This window comes from Lepidochelys kempii, chromosome 7 (genome assembly GCF_965140285.1).
Source record: "Lepidochelys kempii isolate rLepKem1 chromosome 7, rLepKem1.hap1, whole genome shotgun sequence".
In the NCBI taxonomy this organism is placed as follows: domain Eukaryota; kingdom Metazoa; phylum Chordata; order Testudines; family Cheloniidae; genus Lepidochelys; species Lepidochelys kempii.
In genome coordinates this window covers 26,629,748-26,648,048 of record NC_136386.1, presented here as the reverse complement: position 1 = coordinate 26,648,048, position 18,301 = coordinate 26,629,748, and the positions used below count along the sequence as shown (strand labels likewise).

General features: G+C 38.1%; 1 protein-coding gene across 8 annotated transcripts in view; it reads right to left on the bottom strand.

Moving 5' to 3' along the window:
• ERC2 (ELKS/RAB6-interacting/CAST family member 2) overlaps positions 1–18,301 on the bottom strand; it is an 833,583-nt gene that overhangs the window by 329,131 nt on the left and 486,151 nt on the right. For all 8 annotated transcript variants that reach the window (XM_078853606.1, XM_078853612.1, XM_078853608.1 and 5 more), the window contains one exon: positions 6,938–7,098. In XM_078853606.1, the coding sequence (XP_078709732.1) occupies positions 6,938–7,098 (161 nt within the window). The remainder of the gene's footprint in view (positions 1–6,937; positions 7,099–18,301) is intronic.

The window sequence follows — 18,301 nt, the reverse complement described above, 5'->3', positions numbered from 1 at the left end:
ACAAATATGGGGTCATCTGAAAGATTGAAAGGATAGACCTGCTGCCCACACCACATAGAAGAAACGCCTCCTTCCCCACATTCTTAAGTTTTAAGATAATGGAGTGGCTGATATGTGACTTGAGTAATAAAGAATTAAAGGAAGGTAATGTAATTAATGCCAATCAACAAGGGTTTATGGAAAATACAGCCTGTCAAACAAACTTAATTTTTTCTCATGTGATTACAAGTTTGATTGATAAGGGTAACAGAGTGCATGTAATACATTTAGATTTCTGCAAGGCACGTGACTTGGTACTGCATGACTGTTTAAAAAACTAGGAAGATATAAAATTTACATGTCACACATTAAATGGATTAAAATTTGGCAAACTGATAGGTCTCAAAGCGTAATAATAAAAGGCAAATCATCACAGAACATGTGTGTTTTTAGTGGAGTCCCCCAGGGATCAGTTTTTGGTCCTATACTATTTAACATTTTATTAATGACCTGGAAGAAAATATTAAATCATCACTGATAAAGTTTGCAGATGACAGAAAAATTGGGGGTGTGCTAAATAATGAAGATGATGGGTCACTGATACAGAGGCATCTGGATCAGTTCATAAGCAGGGTGCAAGCAAACACGGTGTATTTTTATATGGATAAATGTAAATGTATACATCTAGGAATAAAGAATGCAGACCATAGTTACATGATGAGGGACTCTATCCTGGGAAGCAGTGACTTTGAAAAAGATTTGGGATCATGGTGGATAATCAGTTAAACATGAGCTCCCAATGAGACGCTGTGGTCAAAAGAGCTAATGTGTTTCTTGAATGCACAAACAGGGGGATCTTGAATAGGAGAAGAGAAATTATTTTACTTCTATATTTGGCACTCATGAGACTGCTATTGGAACGATGTGCTCAGTTTTGGAGTATACAAGAAGATGTTAATAAATTAGAGAGGGTTCAGAGAAGAGCACAACAATAATTAAAAGATTAGAAAACATGCCTTATAGTGATAGACTTGAGATGCTCAATCTATTTAGCTAACACAGAGAAGGTTAAGGTGTGAATTGATTACAGACTATAAGTACCTACCTGGGGAATAATTATTTAATAATGGGCTTTTCAATCTAGGAGAGAAAGGTATAATGTGATCCAATGACTGGAAGTTGAAGTTAGACAAATTCAGAATGGAAATAAAGTGTCAATTTTTAAGTGAGAGTAATTAACCATTGGAACAACACACTAACCGTCATAGTGGATTCTCCATCACTGACAATTTTTAAATCAAGATTGGATGTTTTTCTAAAACATTTGTTCTAGGAATTATTTTGGGGAAGTTCTACGGCCTGTGTCATACAGGAGGTCAGATTTGATAATCACAAAGATCCCTTCTGGCCTTGAAATCATGAAGATGAAAGAAACTTTTCAAGGTAAGCGTTATTGAGTTTCCACAAGATTTTTAGTTTTCCACTCATTAGGTATAAGGAAAGGATTCAGCCCTAGTATGTATTTTTAAATTGCAGGGTCCAATTTCAAGACAACTGAAACATTTTAAGAGACAGTAAATAATTTCTGAAATCTATATTAAGTTATTGACATTATGCAAAACAGAAACTTTTGAAAAAATAGTATATTTTACATAATAATTAGCTCAGTGATTTTATTATGTTTAGAAGGCACCAGTTATAAACCACGCAGAAAGCATTAGGACAAATAGGCAAAATGATGGATTTGAACATATGGTATATTTTAACAAGTATGCATTACTCTCATTAATGCCAGTATGAATTATGTGTGCAGATCGAGAAAATAATATGCACCATAACACAAATATTTTCTCTAGAAATTATATCACTCTTTATTGTCAATAACATGCGACTCTTGCTCCAAACTTTAATGTTGTGGAATTCTTAAAAAAATAAATCTCATCTTTTCACATGTTAACATCAAGCAAAGAATATAAGGAGATGTTTATCTCATTCCAGTGAACTTTCTCTTCTTTGAAGGGCACTTATCTAATGAGTGGTGCTCTCTCTCAGAGTCCAGATCAAAAAGCCCAACTAGATAATGCACTAGATTAAGTTGCTACCTGGTTTTATTCTAAACTTCTTTAAATAACTTAGTGTACATGGAGACTTGTAATGACAACTGGAGAATTTGTCTAAAACTGACAACTGATTATACCCAGTGAATTAAGATGGATCTTGGCAATTTCAGCCAGATGGGTTTAGAATGGAGAGCTACGTTTGGAACTTTAAACATAATATAAGCATAGGAAATCATCATGAAAGTTCTTAAATACACAATTCATGCCTATGTGACTATAAGCCAGCAGTCACAAATTGTATCTACTCTGCATTAAATAATAAAATGGTAAATATCAGTTATGGAGCTATAGTCTGGTCTGCTAATTAAATTAATATATTATCAGAGAAAAAGCAGATGAATAAACACTATGCTAGTGTATTACTACTATGTAGAACTGTCAGTATTCTGTCATCAGCCGTATGGATCTAATTTGATTCACGGTTTGGTTATTAGAACATAATGTATATTAATAAAAATAATTAAATGTGTCATAAATATAAAGGGAAGGGTAAACCCCTTTGAAATCCCTCCTGGCCAGGGGAAAGCTCCTCTCACCTGTAAAGGGTTAAGAAGCTAAAGGTAACCTCGCTGGCACCTGACCAAAATGACCAATGAGGAGACAAGATACTTTCAAAAGCTGGGAGGAGGGAGAGAAACAAAGGGTCTGTGTCTGTCTGTAGTCGTCTTGGCCAGGGACAGAACAGGAATGGAGTCTTAGAACTTTTAGTAAGTAATCTAGCTAGGTATGTGTTAGATTATGATTTCTTTAAATGGCTGAGAAAAGAATTGTGCTGAATAGAATAACTATTTCTGTCTGTGTATCTTTTTTGTAACTTAAGGTTTTGCCGAGAGGGGTTCTCTATGTTTTTGAATCTAATTACCCTGTAAGATATCTACCATCCTGATTTTACAGGGGGGATTTCTTCATTTCTATTTACTTCTATTTTTATTAAAAGTCTTCTTGTAAGAAACTGAATGCTTTTTCATTGTTCTCAGATCCAAGGGTTTGGGTCTGTGCTCACCTATGCAAATTGGTGAGGCTTTTTATCCAACATTTCCCAGGAAAGGGGGGGTGCAAGTGTTGGGAGGATTATTCATTGTTCTTAAGATCCAAGGGTCTGCGTCTGTAGTCACCTAAGCAAATTGGTGAGGCTTTTTACCAAACCTTGTCCAGGAAGTGGGGTGCAAGGTTTTGGGAAGTATTTTGGGGGGAAGGACGCGTCCAAACAGCTCTTCCCCAGTAACCAGTATTAGTTTGGTGGTGGTAGCAGCCAGTCCAAGGACAACGGGTGGAATATTTTGTACCTTGGGGAAGTTTTGACCTAAGCTGGTAAAGATAAGCTTAGGAGGTTTTTCATGCAGGTCCCCACATCTGTACCCTAGAGTTCAGAGTGGGGGAGGAACCTTGACAAAATGCCATGCAGTTTTGAAATGCTCTTTCATTATGTACTTCTTTCAGTAAGCAAGTATATAGAATCAAACTCCTTTGACACGTATTTGTGAATTATTCTTATTGAACTATTTAGTAAATATATTATACAATGTACTGCAGATTTTATTAAATCAAACTACTCCCTTAATATATATATTAAGATGTAAATTCATATTATAAATTATACATCTTATATGTTCTGAAACAACATTTAGCATTAATATAGCTCTTTTCATCCACAGAACTCAAAGCATGATTTATTACATATTTTTTTATGTTTTCTAAACTTTTTATTAAGGCAAAGTTACAATTTTTTTTTAAGTAGCTTTAATGCAGTAATAAGATTGTGGTAACAAGCACTTAAAAAGTAACAACATTAAGAAGTTGAAGTGCAGGTCTCCACTAAAAAGGGCCTTTGGAAAAATGGCGCTATGAAGTTCCACATTAATGTGTACCTCATTGCTTTCAATGTCATATCAGCTCTATTTTCTATCTCCTGGCTCTGCAAAATCATCCTGGATTCCGATAGTCATAATAAATTCTTTCCATATTACACATCATCACAAGTGATAGAGGTTATGCTGACCAAGGCACAGATACACCCGTGCAGCCCGACTGTGTTAAAATTATATCATCAGATAATCCCATTCAAATGTAAGGATTTTCCCAAACATTAACTCAGCCTTATATCACATCTCACATAGCAGTATTTTATGGTATGCTGTAAAACAATAATACATTAACATCTGTTTTATTTACCAAGGAAAGTAGGCCCAATCCTGTTCCTCCCTAAATCATTAGCAAAATTCACATTGACTGCAATAGGACTGGATCCCTGTTGTAGGCTCCAGGGAGATCCCACATGTCTAGAGAGAGAAGAGACTTCACAAAAGGCACAGGTTTAAACTCCAAATCTCTCTCTGGAGTTTTTAAAAATAGATGGAGTTACAACTGTTTAAAACTGGAGTAATAGTGAATCTGGGACTTTCACTTAATCACACTGGCCTGCAAGTGGCCAAACTGCAAGAGAAGATGACAGTTAGCAGACCTTCTGCTGCCTATGAGTAGAGCCCTACCAAATTCACGGTCAGTCCATTTTGGTCAATTTCACAGTCATAGGATTTTAAAAATTGTAAATTTCATAATTTCAGCTATTTAAATCTGAAATTTCACACTGTTGTAACTATAGGGGTCCTGACCGGAAAAGGAGTTTTGAGGGGATCGCAAGGTTACTGTGTGTGTGCGGGGGGTTTGTGGTATTGCTTCCCTGACTTCTGCACAGCTGCTGGCAGCGGTTCTGTCTTCAGAGCTGGGCAGCTGAAGAGTGATGGCTGCTGGCCAGAAGCCCAGTTCTGAAGGCAGAGACACTGCCAGCAGCACTGCAGAAGTATGGATGGCATGGTATGGAATTGCCAATCTTACTTCTGCACTGTTGCCTGGAGAGCTGGGCCTTCAGACAGCAGCTGCCACACTCTGGCTGCCCGGCTCTGAAAGCAGCAGCACAGAAGTAAAGATGGCATGGTAACGTATAGCCACCGTTACTTCTGCACTGCTGCTGGCTGGGCACTGCCTTCAGAACTGGGCGCCTGGCCACCAGCCACCGCCCTCTGGCCTCCCAGCTCTGAAGGCAGTGCAGAAGTAAGGGTGGCAATACTGTGACCCCCCCCCCGCAACTCTCTTTTGGGTCAGGACCCCCAGTTTGAGAAACTCTGGTCTCCCCCATGTTATCTGTATAGTATAGGGTAAAAGCACACAAGAGACCAGATTTCACGGTCTGTGATGTGTTTTTCACGGCCGTGAATTTGGTAGGTATCCTTTATTTATGTATAACAAGTAAGTTTGCTTGGTTTAGGTGTTTTGTTTTGTTCTGTTTGCTTGGTTTAGGTGTTTTGTTAGTTGTCCTGGTTCATATTTTAGAGATAAACGTTGATTTTAAAAAACTGTATGTTAAGGGTCGAACATACATGCATTCACAAGTCTAGAAAAATTATAAACCAAGAAATTAAAAGGCCACAATGTAAAAAATAATTAAGCTGGCTGTTAAAAGTAATTATCAAAAGCTGAAGAACAAACAACATTGACAACTATGTAAATGAAGTAAAAACAGTATCCCATCCATCACAAATACTTATTTCCTTAATTAGGTATGTGTGTTACAAGATATTGTCATCACAGCATTAGTGGCTCTGAGAGCTACTAATTGTCTGCTCCTATATCCAATCTCAGTCTTTGACACCTTTCTATTTCTGGGCTAGGACAACTGAGGTCTTCTATCCTCTCTTAGGTGCTTTATCCATAAAGGTAGGTAACCCATTTCTGTCCAAAGTGAATTAAAGCTCTACATAGGCTTTAAAAGCTAAGAATCTCAATCAAAAGATGCACTCCAAATATGTGTCTCCAATACCCATGAGTGTCTGTACAGCCACCCAAGCATCCCACAGAAACAGCCAGAACTTCCCTTACAATCTTTATTAATGTTACCCAACAATTGATAGTTGTGGTCAGTCATACCAAATATGCATCCTTTCCATTAAGGCGGGACCTTATCACTTATTTAATGCAATTGACTACAGCAAACAAAATTATACAGTCAAGACAGATGATCATTTGAAGTTGTATGGCACTAAGCCTCTGATTCAATCGCAGCTGAATCAGCAGCTAACAACTATCTATATGAAAGAAAGCTATAAGAAAACAGCAAAGTAAATAAAAACTGCTTATGACTGCATCTGGTTCCCTATTTGCTCACTAAACAGTAGTATCATCAATAATGAACCATGTACATTTCCACTTTTTAATGTAGACCAGAGTGAAAACACCCATTGACTTCATTGGGGATATGATTGCACCCAGATATTTATAACCAACCTACATATTATTTGATATCCCTCTTTCAGTTTGACATATGCAGAATTATACCATATGTACCATATACCAGCTTTTTTCAGGATTCTTACTGAAAGATGTGACCGCATCCTAGTTTTAACATAACTCAGTGGACAAATTTGCTTTGTGCCACAGGTGAACCCTTTTCACATCAGAATAAGGCAGAACATTATGGAAATTTAAAACACTGATAATGAATGGAGACCGATTCATATTAAAATATTTCAGAAACTTTCAACTTAAGTTAAACTGTGCTGATACTGTATTAGTATCTAACACTACAAGGCAAATGGAAGTTATAACAAAACACTTTTTCAAGAATTCTACCTGTGCGTGTTGTTGACTTCCCAATAAATACTACCTTCATAATCCAAGGATATTTTATTGTATTTCTTCATTTTAAAGGGAACCTAACTCACACACATTTCTTAAGAGGTCCTCAGTTTCAGACTGTTTAAATATGAATACAGAACATATAGAGCAGGGGAAAAAATGGAAATTGCAATGCATCTAGTATCAAGAGGAGTAAATGTACTTACTTCATTTCTAATATTTCTTCAAGCTGTTTTCTCCGCTCTATTCTGAGGTTAGCCAGATGTGCTTCTTTCTCAGCCAGAGACTGCTGTGTTGAGGCAAGACGGGCTTTGGTAGCATCCAATTCCTGTCTGGTCTTTTCCAGTGCATTCATCAGTTCTTCTAACTAAAAAGCATAGATTGTTTAAGTTCCATATTCTTCATAGCAAATAATATTTTATAAACACAGAAAAATCATAGTAGGGATGAATATAAGTGGAAGCATTGTTCAAATCCATTCCCACTTTTTACTGGTTAAAAAAAAATCAGTTCTTAAACATCAGGAAATGATCAAGTTTCCAAAAATCCATCTAGTCACCAATAACATTTATACAAACCATTGAACTAATGTACATTACCAAGAGCCCTTCAACCTGTGCCATTGCCATAAATACTTCCTACACCACCTAGTCTATGGAATTCATTATGGACCTGTGGTAGTAACTCTATAGTTCAGGCTCTAATAGCACTTCCATTATAAACTGATCTTGACACCACACAAAACTTTCACCAAAAACCGCTCCTTTCAGACTTACGTTTAACGTGAGAACTGGTGAGAATCTCTGATGAGTGTATGGAGCATGCGGAACAGGGGAAGAGCTAAAGTTCTGACATTTGAACATCTATTTTTTAATTCGTGGAATATATTCTCAACCTCAGCTCCGTTTTAGCAACTTTTTGGGAGATTTCCCAATAAATACGAAATGCATTCATGGGGAATTGATTAAAAAAAACAACCCTACTTTAAAAAATAGCAATTTAGAAAAAAGTGTAGGCTGTGTTATAAAAGTGACATAATATTATTTAAAGAACAAAACTCAACCTCTGCAGGAAGGAAAATATATATTACACTTGCCTGGCAGCAGCAGGACTGTCTTGTGGGTGGATCATTACATTTACAGAACTGTTAAGTTTATATGACAGGGTAGAAGGTCACTACATGGTTACTGCTAAAAAGCACATTAACTCCAGCATGGCGTCCCCTTACCCTTGGCACAGAAACTCAGCAAGTTAATGAATGAGATAAGACTGAAGACTGCAGGCCAATCAGACTTGATGTCATCCACAGGTCCAAATTTTGCTCATGTGTGAGCAGAGAATTAGGCTTCCAGTACATAAGTGCAATGGTCCTAAATTGGGGTTTTCACTTTGAGTTTTTTTGTCAGAGTAAAACCATTTTGTATTTGTTATATGTACCTCCTACAAACACATGACGAATAAAACACTTGAAAAGTAAGATTGGTCACTACAGATATTTTGTTGCTCTTTTCTTTCTTTCTTTCTGCCTACTTGTAATCTGCTAAAAATATAGTAGCCACTGTAGTAACTGCCACATCACTAAATACAGACTGTGGTATACTTTGGGGTATAATGTGAAGTTTTATACTTTTTGAAGAGTTTTGTGTGAACAATAGGTGGCAGATTTCCCCAAGATCCTGCAATTATGATATTTAGAGAAATTGTGACACACTTTCTGTTTTGTTTTCTTACTCACCCACTCCCCTCTCCAAAAAATTAAAATGATATAAATTAACCAACAGCGGAGGAAAATATGTGATGCATTACATGAGACTAGCCAGAAAGTGATAGGGGAGGGAGCCAACTGGAATATATCCAACCTGACTGCTTTTTTTTTTTCTGTGCTACCATATTGTTGATACTATGGAAGCCAAGCAAAAATGTTTGCTTTTGCTGGTGTACAGAAGAAGTCTGACAGAATTCAGCTACGGTCATATAATCAGCCTGCCTACAGAGAAAATAAGATGTTTTCCCCAAGTTCATTTTTAATTACTGCTTGTCTCTATGTTGTTATTTAAATCCTACTACCATGCAATCAGCACATATAAACCACATACTTCTTTTTCAAGTTGAGCAAATACTGTGTTGCTTTTCTCCCACATAACAGCTCTATGAAGCAGAATGAACACTATTATATGAATCAAACAATAGTAATCAGACTCAAACATTATTTAAAAACTTATATATTACTTAACCCCTTTACCATAAGTACAGTGCAGCCATTCTCTATTGACATTCCTTTGAGGTTGATGGGAAATTAGAAAGTGCCTGGTACATTCAATACAGAAGAAGATATGTTCTACTAGGACATACCTAGAATTGTCCAGCTATACCGAAAGGACACTTGGTATGGATTTAATCAGGCTGCAACTTTATTATTAGATGTCTGGGACTACCTGGCAGGTAAAAGTGTACAGTGCAGGCAATTCCATGTTCATTCAATCCAAACGGCTACCCTTCCTCTGGCAAGACTGGACAACGTCCGTCCTGCTTCAGGTGCAGTGCAGTCATTAGCAACAGCAATGAAGTGGTTAATACCTTTCAATATCTTTCCACCCTGCCCCTCAAAAAGTAAAACTGGCGAAATACAGATATAAATGAAACAACAAAGAGAAATGATGTTCATCCTGCGACCAGTTCTGTGCAGGCGCAGAGTTACACTGATGCAGAGCCTCTTGCAGGGTGAGGACTTCACATTTATTTGAAAATAGCTATTACTGCCTTTCCACAGTGACTACTTTCTAGAAAAGTTATACTTGGGAAAATACATATTGAAAAAGAGAGAAGATCTGCACTGTGACCTACAGAAAAAAAGAAAAAGTGAACAAAAGGAAAACTAAGGATGAACACAAGGGGGTGGGGGTTACTTGCAATAATTTATATCATCTTTGATCATATAATGTCAATATGTTACCATAAAAATACAAATAGAATTTAATGTTCTACATAGTCACATACAAAGGCATGTGAATTACCTTACCTTGTCCCCAAAGAAGTCCAACTATATATAAAACTTAACTTAATATTTTTCTTGTTTTAATAGGATTATTCCAAAATCTCATCCTTAAATTTCTCCAAACCCTGTATGCTGTTTTATCTACTCAATTCACATTAATAATAAGTACCATGTAATTAAGTCCCCAATCTATTACTTAAAGTCAGTTGCATCTGTTAATAGTAACATCTATAAAGATCCAGGCCTACAAAGTGATTCAAATGCATGGACCCTTATTTCACAACAGTGACATCAAAGTCAGTGGGACTCTGGAGGTGTGGGCCTGTATGCAGTACAAGACCCTGAATTGGAACAACAGCTTCATATCTAAAGTTTTAAAATTTACTTTTTCCTTCTCCTGAAGCATTAGCCAGATTTGTCCTACTGTGTGTTGATAGACACAACTCACATCAAGTTTCCTATCAAATCATTTGAGAATATTTTTAAGCATGTAAAGCATGTAAAACGATCATTATCTTTCAACTGTTAATGTGATGACATTTTTATTTATTTATTTTTTACTTTATTTTGGGAAATAAAAAAGTCAAGTAGATTTGTAAAAATATCTACACATAGAAGTGATGAGATTTTAAAGGTAGAGAGAATTTTTTTTGAAAGGTGAATAAAAAAACTTTAAGACCACAAATCATTAGCATGTGTAGACTCAAAAGCTATACATACATTTACATTTTTAACACAATATTTGCAAATCAATTCCTCCTTCACTTTTCTGACAAAACTTAAGTTCAGGGTTCTATGTTTCCTTACCTACTTATCTCACAAATATCTAAAGCAGTACCAGGATTTGATTGGCAGGCAGGCTGGTAGCATAGAAGTGTAAGACTGGAAGGGACCTCCAGAAGTCTTCTAGTCCAGTCCTCTGCACTCAAGGCAGAACTAAGTATTATCTAAACCATCCCTGGCAGGTGTTTGTCTAACCTGCTCTTAAAAATCTCCAGTGATGGAGATTCCACAACCTCCCTAGGCAATTTATTCCAGTGCTTAACTACCCTGATAGTTAGGATTTTTTTTCCTAATGTTCAATTTAAATCTCCCTTGCTGCAATTTAATCCCATTGTTTCTTGTCCTATCCTCAGAGGCTAAGGAGAACAATTTTTCTCCCTGCTCCTTGTAATAGCCATTTATGTATTTGAAAACTGTTATGTCCTCCCTCAGTCTTCTCTTCTCCAGACTAAACAAACCCAATTTTTTCAACCTTCTCTCACAGATCAAGTTTTCTAGACCTTTAATCATTTTGCTCTTCTCTGGATTTTCTCCAGTTTATCCATATCTTTCCTGAAACATGGCACACAGAACTGGACACAACACTCCAGTTGAGGCCTGGAACAGTGGAAGAATTACTTCTCATGTCTTGCTTACAACAGTCCTGCTAATACATCACAGAATGATGTTTGCTTTATTTGCAACAGTGTTACGCTGTTGACTCATATTTAGTTTATGATCCACTATGACCCCCAGATCCCTTTCTGCAGTACTTCCCAGGCAACCATTTCCCATTTTGTATGTGTGAAACTGATTGCTCCTTCCTAAGTGGAGTACTTTGCATTTTTCCTTACTAAATTTCATCCTGTTTACTTCAGACCATATCTCCAGTTTGTCTGGATCATTTTGAATTTTAATCCTATCCTCCAGAGCACTTGCAACCTCTCTCAACTTGGTATCATCCACAAACTTTATAAATGCACACTCTATGCCATTATTTAAATCATAGATGAAGATATTGAACAGAATGGGACCCAGAACTGATCCCTGCAAGGCCCCACTTGATATGTCCCTCCAGCTTGACTATGAACCACTGATAACTATTCTCTGGGAATGGTTTTCAAACCAGTTATGCACCCACCTTATAATAGCTCCAGCTAGACTGTATTTCCCTAGTTTGTTTATGAGAAAGTCATGTGAGACAGTATCAAAAGCCTTACTAAAGTATAGCAGGAAGTGATTTTCAAATACCTTCTTTGAAAATGTATGTGTGTGTGATTGCTAATGTCACAATCAAGGTCAGTGCCCCTACATATATATATATTAAATATACACACTCACATTATATTATAATGTAAAAGTATCAGCCAATCTTAACTATAGACAACGTTGCCAGCTACACCTGTAATACATTTAAAGTTCTAGAAAGGGAGAAAGATCAACCGTAAGCCCGTACCCTAACGACAGAACCTATTCACATCCCTGACGTTGGGTTAAAATGATAAAATGTTCCAATCCCTGCTGAGAGGAAGAAAGGGAGCATTGGGGATTTTTTTTTCTTCCCTCTCCCCAGAAGGTAGAAAAGTGACAACAGATTGCTGTACTCTGTTCCCCTGGAGGAGCAGTGAGACCAGCACTAATATTATCCTGTCTCTCACAGGAGTTCTTCAATTTCTCCATTGTCCATGGAAGGTAGCTGAGGGATCAGCTTATTGTTGGTCAAATAGCAGCTTTATGCGTTTTTCGCACACCTCTACAAAGTATAAGAGAAAGTTTGCACTGAAGGACATATTCAGCAACTTCCTAACTTTATTAGTCCGGCCTTTAGTGTGGATCCACTTTCCTTCCATAGTGAAGTGTCTATTCTCCTGTCAGTCCATGTATGTACATTGATAGGATATTCTATATACAAAAATCACAAGAAGAATTTCTCTCAAAGTCACTTTCTCATCAGTAATCTAATTCAAAATCCAAGCAGTATTGTAAAGTATTTTAATTATCTGCTGATGGCAAGTAATGATAATCTTATTCTTCTAATTACCCTTATTATGGGATTTTTCTACCCTCTATTCTAGCTCACATCTCTTCAGCATTACTGCCTTACAGTGACACCTATTGGAAAAGGTTGAACTTGTAGCATCCAGAAGCTCCCCCATGGCTGTTGGCTTGATGTTGTAATTACTAAGTAAAGGTTTTATTTTATCTCAACTGTTGGAAGAATTTATTTTGGGGATCTCATTGAATTTCGGGGTCGGTCTTTTAAGACGAAACCCTGAACATCCCGAATCCATTACTAGTCCCTTTTTACATTTCTGAAAGGCCTAATTTCACTAGTTTCCTTATTATAATAATATAATAATTGAGCTATTAAAAACAGTGAATTTTTTCAACCCAGAAAGCTTAACCAAATGTCAGCATTTTGAGGATCTCACTTTGACTAAATATGTTTATTCACAATATCTGAACTGAAGTTCATCATTTCTGGGTGGCAGAAAAACAACAAGCCAAGCTATATGCATGTAACTCTCATTCTTAGTTTTCAATATGTTTTAAACAATCCTCTCTCCCTCCAAGTCCAATTAACACAGTTTCACACCAAGATATGAAAAGAAAGAAGTGAATGTGCAAAAAATATACATCTGAGTAACCAGATTCTGTTAAACTAAACAGGGTTAGAGTTCAAATGAATGACAGTTTGTTAAAACTGCCCTTGGGCATTCTTAATTCCAGATTGGATTCGGCTCAACGCACCTCACACTAACATAATACAGCTCCAGTGAGTGGGAAAAGAGGGAGGGGGGAAGGGGAATCATATGTTTTTACAGTTCAAGTATGACATATTTCTGCGAGATGACGAAAAACTGGCGATCTTCCAACAATCAGGACTAATATTATTAGTAATATTATCTTAAAAGGCTTGGCACTTCATTTTAACAACAATAATCATGATAAATACATGAGTTTTAGATTTCCCTTACTGATTTTTTTTCCACATACCAGTATGCACAGCGATCATACTAATTTAAAATGTAATATTTTGTTAGCATATTTAGACCATTTATGAATTTTACATACTAAAATACATGTGGAGATATCGCACTACTGCTTATGTAGAGTTATCTTAGTTACCACTGTTATCTAAACAATATTAGAATTAGTGAGAAGAGGTTATCAAGAAAGCTACAAAAAACAACAGATCTTCTATTGTATTTGCTCAACTGAGAATCAACTGGTTTAGAAGTTGTTTCAGTTTTCTTGGAAAGTTATTTTTCTTCACATCAGCTGGGAGCAGTTCTCATTCTTTTGAGATCAAACTCTATTCTGTGTAGACTGCAATAATCTGCAGTTCTGTGAATATGGAATTGATAGGAGCTAGACAGCCCTTCCAGTGTAAAAATGTGGGACTGGCCAAAGAGAATGATTGCGTAAGATTCTCGTCATGTAGCAACTACCAAATAGTTCTATCTTTGGGTTGGGAGGGCAAAGTTTGTCCCTCTGCAGAGCCAGGCCCACACCAAATCACACAGATGGGGGAGCAGTGGAAGGCCAGAGCTCTTCACACACAGAGGCCTCTCATAGTGTAGCCCTGATGGGAATTCCCCCTGGCCACAGCTGTCCCCACAGTCTCACTTAAATGGTGGGGTTCCCTACCCCAGGGAGCAGATGCAGGCAAGATAATACAGACCCAGCCCAAGTAATGGAAGACAGAATGAAGATGATTGGATGTAGAAGCTGCGGCACATACATGATCCTGGAGGGGGTACCTGGAAAGAGTTTTGTCTGCATGAAGTGCTGCCTGATAGAGCTGATGGAAGAAAAGATCCGAGGATTGGAGATGCAGGTGGAAACGCTGGTTGAGTTTAGAAGAGGGTTTGAGCAGATGATGGAGCAAAGACATGAGGAGGCTGAAGGGAAAAGCTCAGATTTGCAGATGGAAGCAGGACCAAAGAACTCTGAGGGGATACTGTTGGGTGAGGAAAGTGGATAGTGGAAGCATGTGACTAAAAGAACGAGGCAGAGGAAAAGATGGGCTAGTGAAGGAGAAACAGAGCTCAGGAACAGGTTTGCGGAGTTGGAAAATGAAGAAGGGGCACAGCAGGTGGTCTCTGAAGGTGAGAGGGCAAGGAAGAAGAGAAGAGCAGCTAGTCCTATAGGAAGAGGGCAAGAGTCAATGGAGATAACACAAAATATGAGCCCTAGGAGGATACGGGATGGGATACAGAGGATTGCAAGGGATAATAGGAATCGAGAGGACTTGCAGCCTAAGGGAACAGGGGATAGACTGGAGAATTGTACCATCACCAGGAAAAGACAGGTCTACGTCATTGGGGACTCCTGACTGAGAAGGATACACAGGCCTGTAACAAGAGCATATCCAGAGAACAGAAGCGTGTGCTGTCTGCTGGGTGCTAAAATACAGGATGTGGACCTGATGCTGAAGAGGATTCTAATGGGAGTGGGAAAGAATCCACTGATTGTCCTTCATGTGGGAACAAATGATACAGCTAGATTCTCGCTGGAACATCTGAAGGGAGACTATGCCAGGCTGGGGAAGACGCTTAAGGAAATTGAGGCTCAGGTGATCTTCAGTGGGATTCTGCCTGTTCCTAGAGAAGGGCAACAAAAGTGTGACAAGATTATGATGCTCAATAGATGGCTCAGGCACTGGTGCTATAAGGAGGGCTTTGGGGTGTATGGCCACTGGGAGGCATTCATGGACAGAGGACAGTTCTCTAAGGATGGACTTCACCTGAGTAAGGAGGGAAATAGACTTCTAGGATGGAGGATGGCACAACTGATCAAGAGAGCTTTAAACTAGGAATCTGGGGGAAGATGGCTGGGAGATGTCCCGGCAATCTCCATGCTGGATTTTAACATTGAGAGGGAAGAAAATGAAGTAAGAAAGGACAGAGCTGTTGGTAGCAGAATGGACATAAGGAGGAAGGGTAGTGTACATACCAGTCTAATAGGTGATACTGGTAGTAGAATGTCTGTGCCTAATCGGGTAAAGAATGTGAATGAGGCCAAACAGCAAAAATTAAGATCTTTGTACACCAATGTCAGGAGCCTAGGTAACAAAATGGAGGAACTAAAGATACTGGTGCAGGAAGTGAAACCAGATATTATAGGGATAACAGAAACATGGTGGAATAGTAGTCATGACTGGACTACAGGTATTGAAGGGTATGTGCTGTTTAGGAAAGACAAAAATAAAGGCAAAGGTGGTGGAGTAGCATTGTATATCAATGATCAGGAAGACTAAAGAAATAAGAAGTGATGGAATGGATAAGACTGTCTGGGCAAAAATCACATTGGGGAAGAAAGCTACTAGAGCCTCCCCTGGGATAGTACTTGAGATGTGCTATAGACCGCCGGATCCAATCTGGATATGGATAGAGACCTCTTTAATGTTTTTAATGAAGTAAATACTAATGGGAATTGTGTGATCATGGGAGACTTTAATTTCCCAGATATAGACTGGAGGACAAGTGCTAATAATAATAATAGGGCTCAGATTTTCTTGGATGTGATACCTGATGGATTATGTATGGATCACCAAGTAGTTACTGAACCAACAAGAGGCGACGCCATTTTAGATTTGGTTTTGGTGAGTAGTGAGGACCTCATAGAAAATGGTTGTAGGGGACAACCTTGGTTCAAGTGATCATGAGTTAATTCAGTTCAAACTAAACAGAAGGCTAAACAAATATAGATCTGTGACTAGGGTTTTTTATTTCAAAAGAGCTAACTTAAAAAAATTAAGGAAATTAGTTAGGGAAGTGGTTTGGACTCAAGAACTTGTGAATCTAAAGGTGGAGGAGGCTTGGAATTACTTCAAGTCAAAGTTGCAGAAACTATCAGAAGCCTGCATCCCAAGAAAGGGGAAAAAATCCATAGGCAGGAGTTGTAGACCAAGCTGGATGAGCAAGCTTCTTAGAGAGGTGATTAAGAAAAAGCAGAAAGCCTACAAGGAGTGGAAGATGGGAGGAATTAGCAAGGAAAGCTACCTTATTGAGGTCAGAACATGTAGGGATAACGTGAGAAAGGCCAAAAACCATGTAGAGTTGGACCTTGCAAGGGGAATTAAAACCAACAGTAAAAGGTTCTATAGCCATATAAATAAGAAGAAAACAAAGAAAGAAGAAGTGGGACCGCTAAAGGTAGATGGAGATGGAGTGGAGGTTAAGGATAATCTAGGCATGGCCCAATATCTAAACAAATACTTTGCCTCAGTCTTTAATGAGGAGCTTAGGGATAATGGTAGGACGACAAATGGGAAGGAGACTATGGAGATAGATATTACCACATCCAAGGTAGAAGCGAAACTCGAACAGCTTAATGGGACTAAATTGGGGGGCCCAGATAATCTTCATCAAAGAATATTAAGGGAACTGACACATGAAATTGCAAGTCCACTTGCAAGAATTTTTAATGAATCTGCAAACTCAGGGGTTGTACTGTATGACTGGAGAATTGGTAACATAGTTCCTATTTTTAAGAAAGGGAAAAAATGTGATCTGGGAAACTACAGGCCTGTTAGTTTGACATCTGTAGTATGCAAGGCCTTGGAAAAAATTTTGAAGGAGGAAGTAGTTAAGGACATTGATGTCAATGGTAATTGGGACAAAATAGAACATGGTTTTACAAAAGGTAGATCATGTCAAACCAACCTGATCTCCTTCTTTGAGAAGGTAACAGATTTTTTAGACAAAGGAAACACAGTGGACCTAATTTACCTCAGTTTCAGTAAGGCATCTGATACGGTTCCACATGGGGAATTATTAGCTATATTGGAAAAGATGGGGATCAATATGAAAACTGAAAGGTGGATAAGGAACTGGTTAAAGTGGAGACTACAATGGGTCACACTTAAAGGTGAACTGTCAGGCTGGAAGGAGGTTACTAGTGGAGTTCCTCAGGGATCAGTTTTGGGATCAATCTTATTTAATCTTTTTATTACTGACCTTGGCACAAAAAGCGGGAATGTGCTAATAAAGTTTGCAGATGAGACAAAGCTGGGAGGTATACCAATACAGAGAAGGACCAGGATATCATACAGGAAGATCTGGATGACCTTGTAAACTGGAGTAATAGTAATAGGATGAAATTTAATAGTGAAAAGTGCAAGGTCATGCATTTAGGGATTAATAACAAGAATTTTTGTTATAAACTGGGGACGCATCACTTGGAAGTAACAGAGGAGGAGAAGGACCCCAGAGTATTGGTTGATCACAGGATGACTATGAGCCGTCAATGTGATATGGCCGTGAAAAAAGCTAATGCAGTCTTGGGATGCTTCAGGTGAGGTATTTCCAGTAGAGATACAGAGGTGTTAGTACCATTATACAAGGCACTGGTGAGACCTCATCTGGAATATTGTGTGCAGTTCTGGTCTCCCATGTTTAAGAAAGATGAATTCAAACTGGAACAGGTACAGAGAAGGGCTACTAGGATGATCCAAGGAATGGATAACCTGTCTTATGAAACGATTGCTCTCTATAAATATATCAGAGGGACAAATACCACAGAGGGAGAAGAATTATTTAAGCTCAGTACCAATGTGCACACAAGAACAAATGGATATAAACCGGCCATCAGGAAGTTTAGACTTAAAATTAGACAAAGTTTCTAACCATCAGAGGAGTGAAGTTCTGGAACAGCCTTCCAAGGGTTAGCAGTGGGGGCAAAGGACATATCTGGCTTCAAGACTAAGCTTGATAAGTTTATGCAAGGGATGATATGATGGGATAGCCTAATTTTGTCAATTAATTGATCTTTAACTATTAGTGGTAGATATTCCCAATGGCCTGTG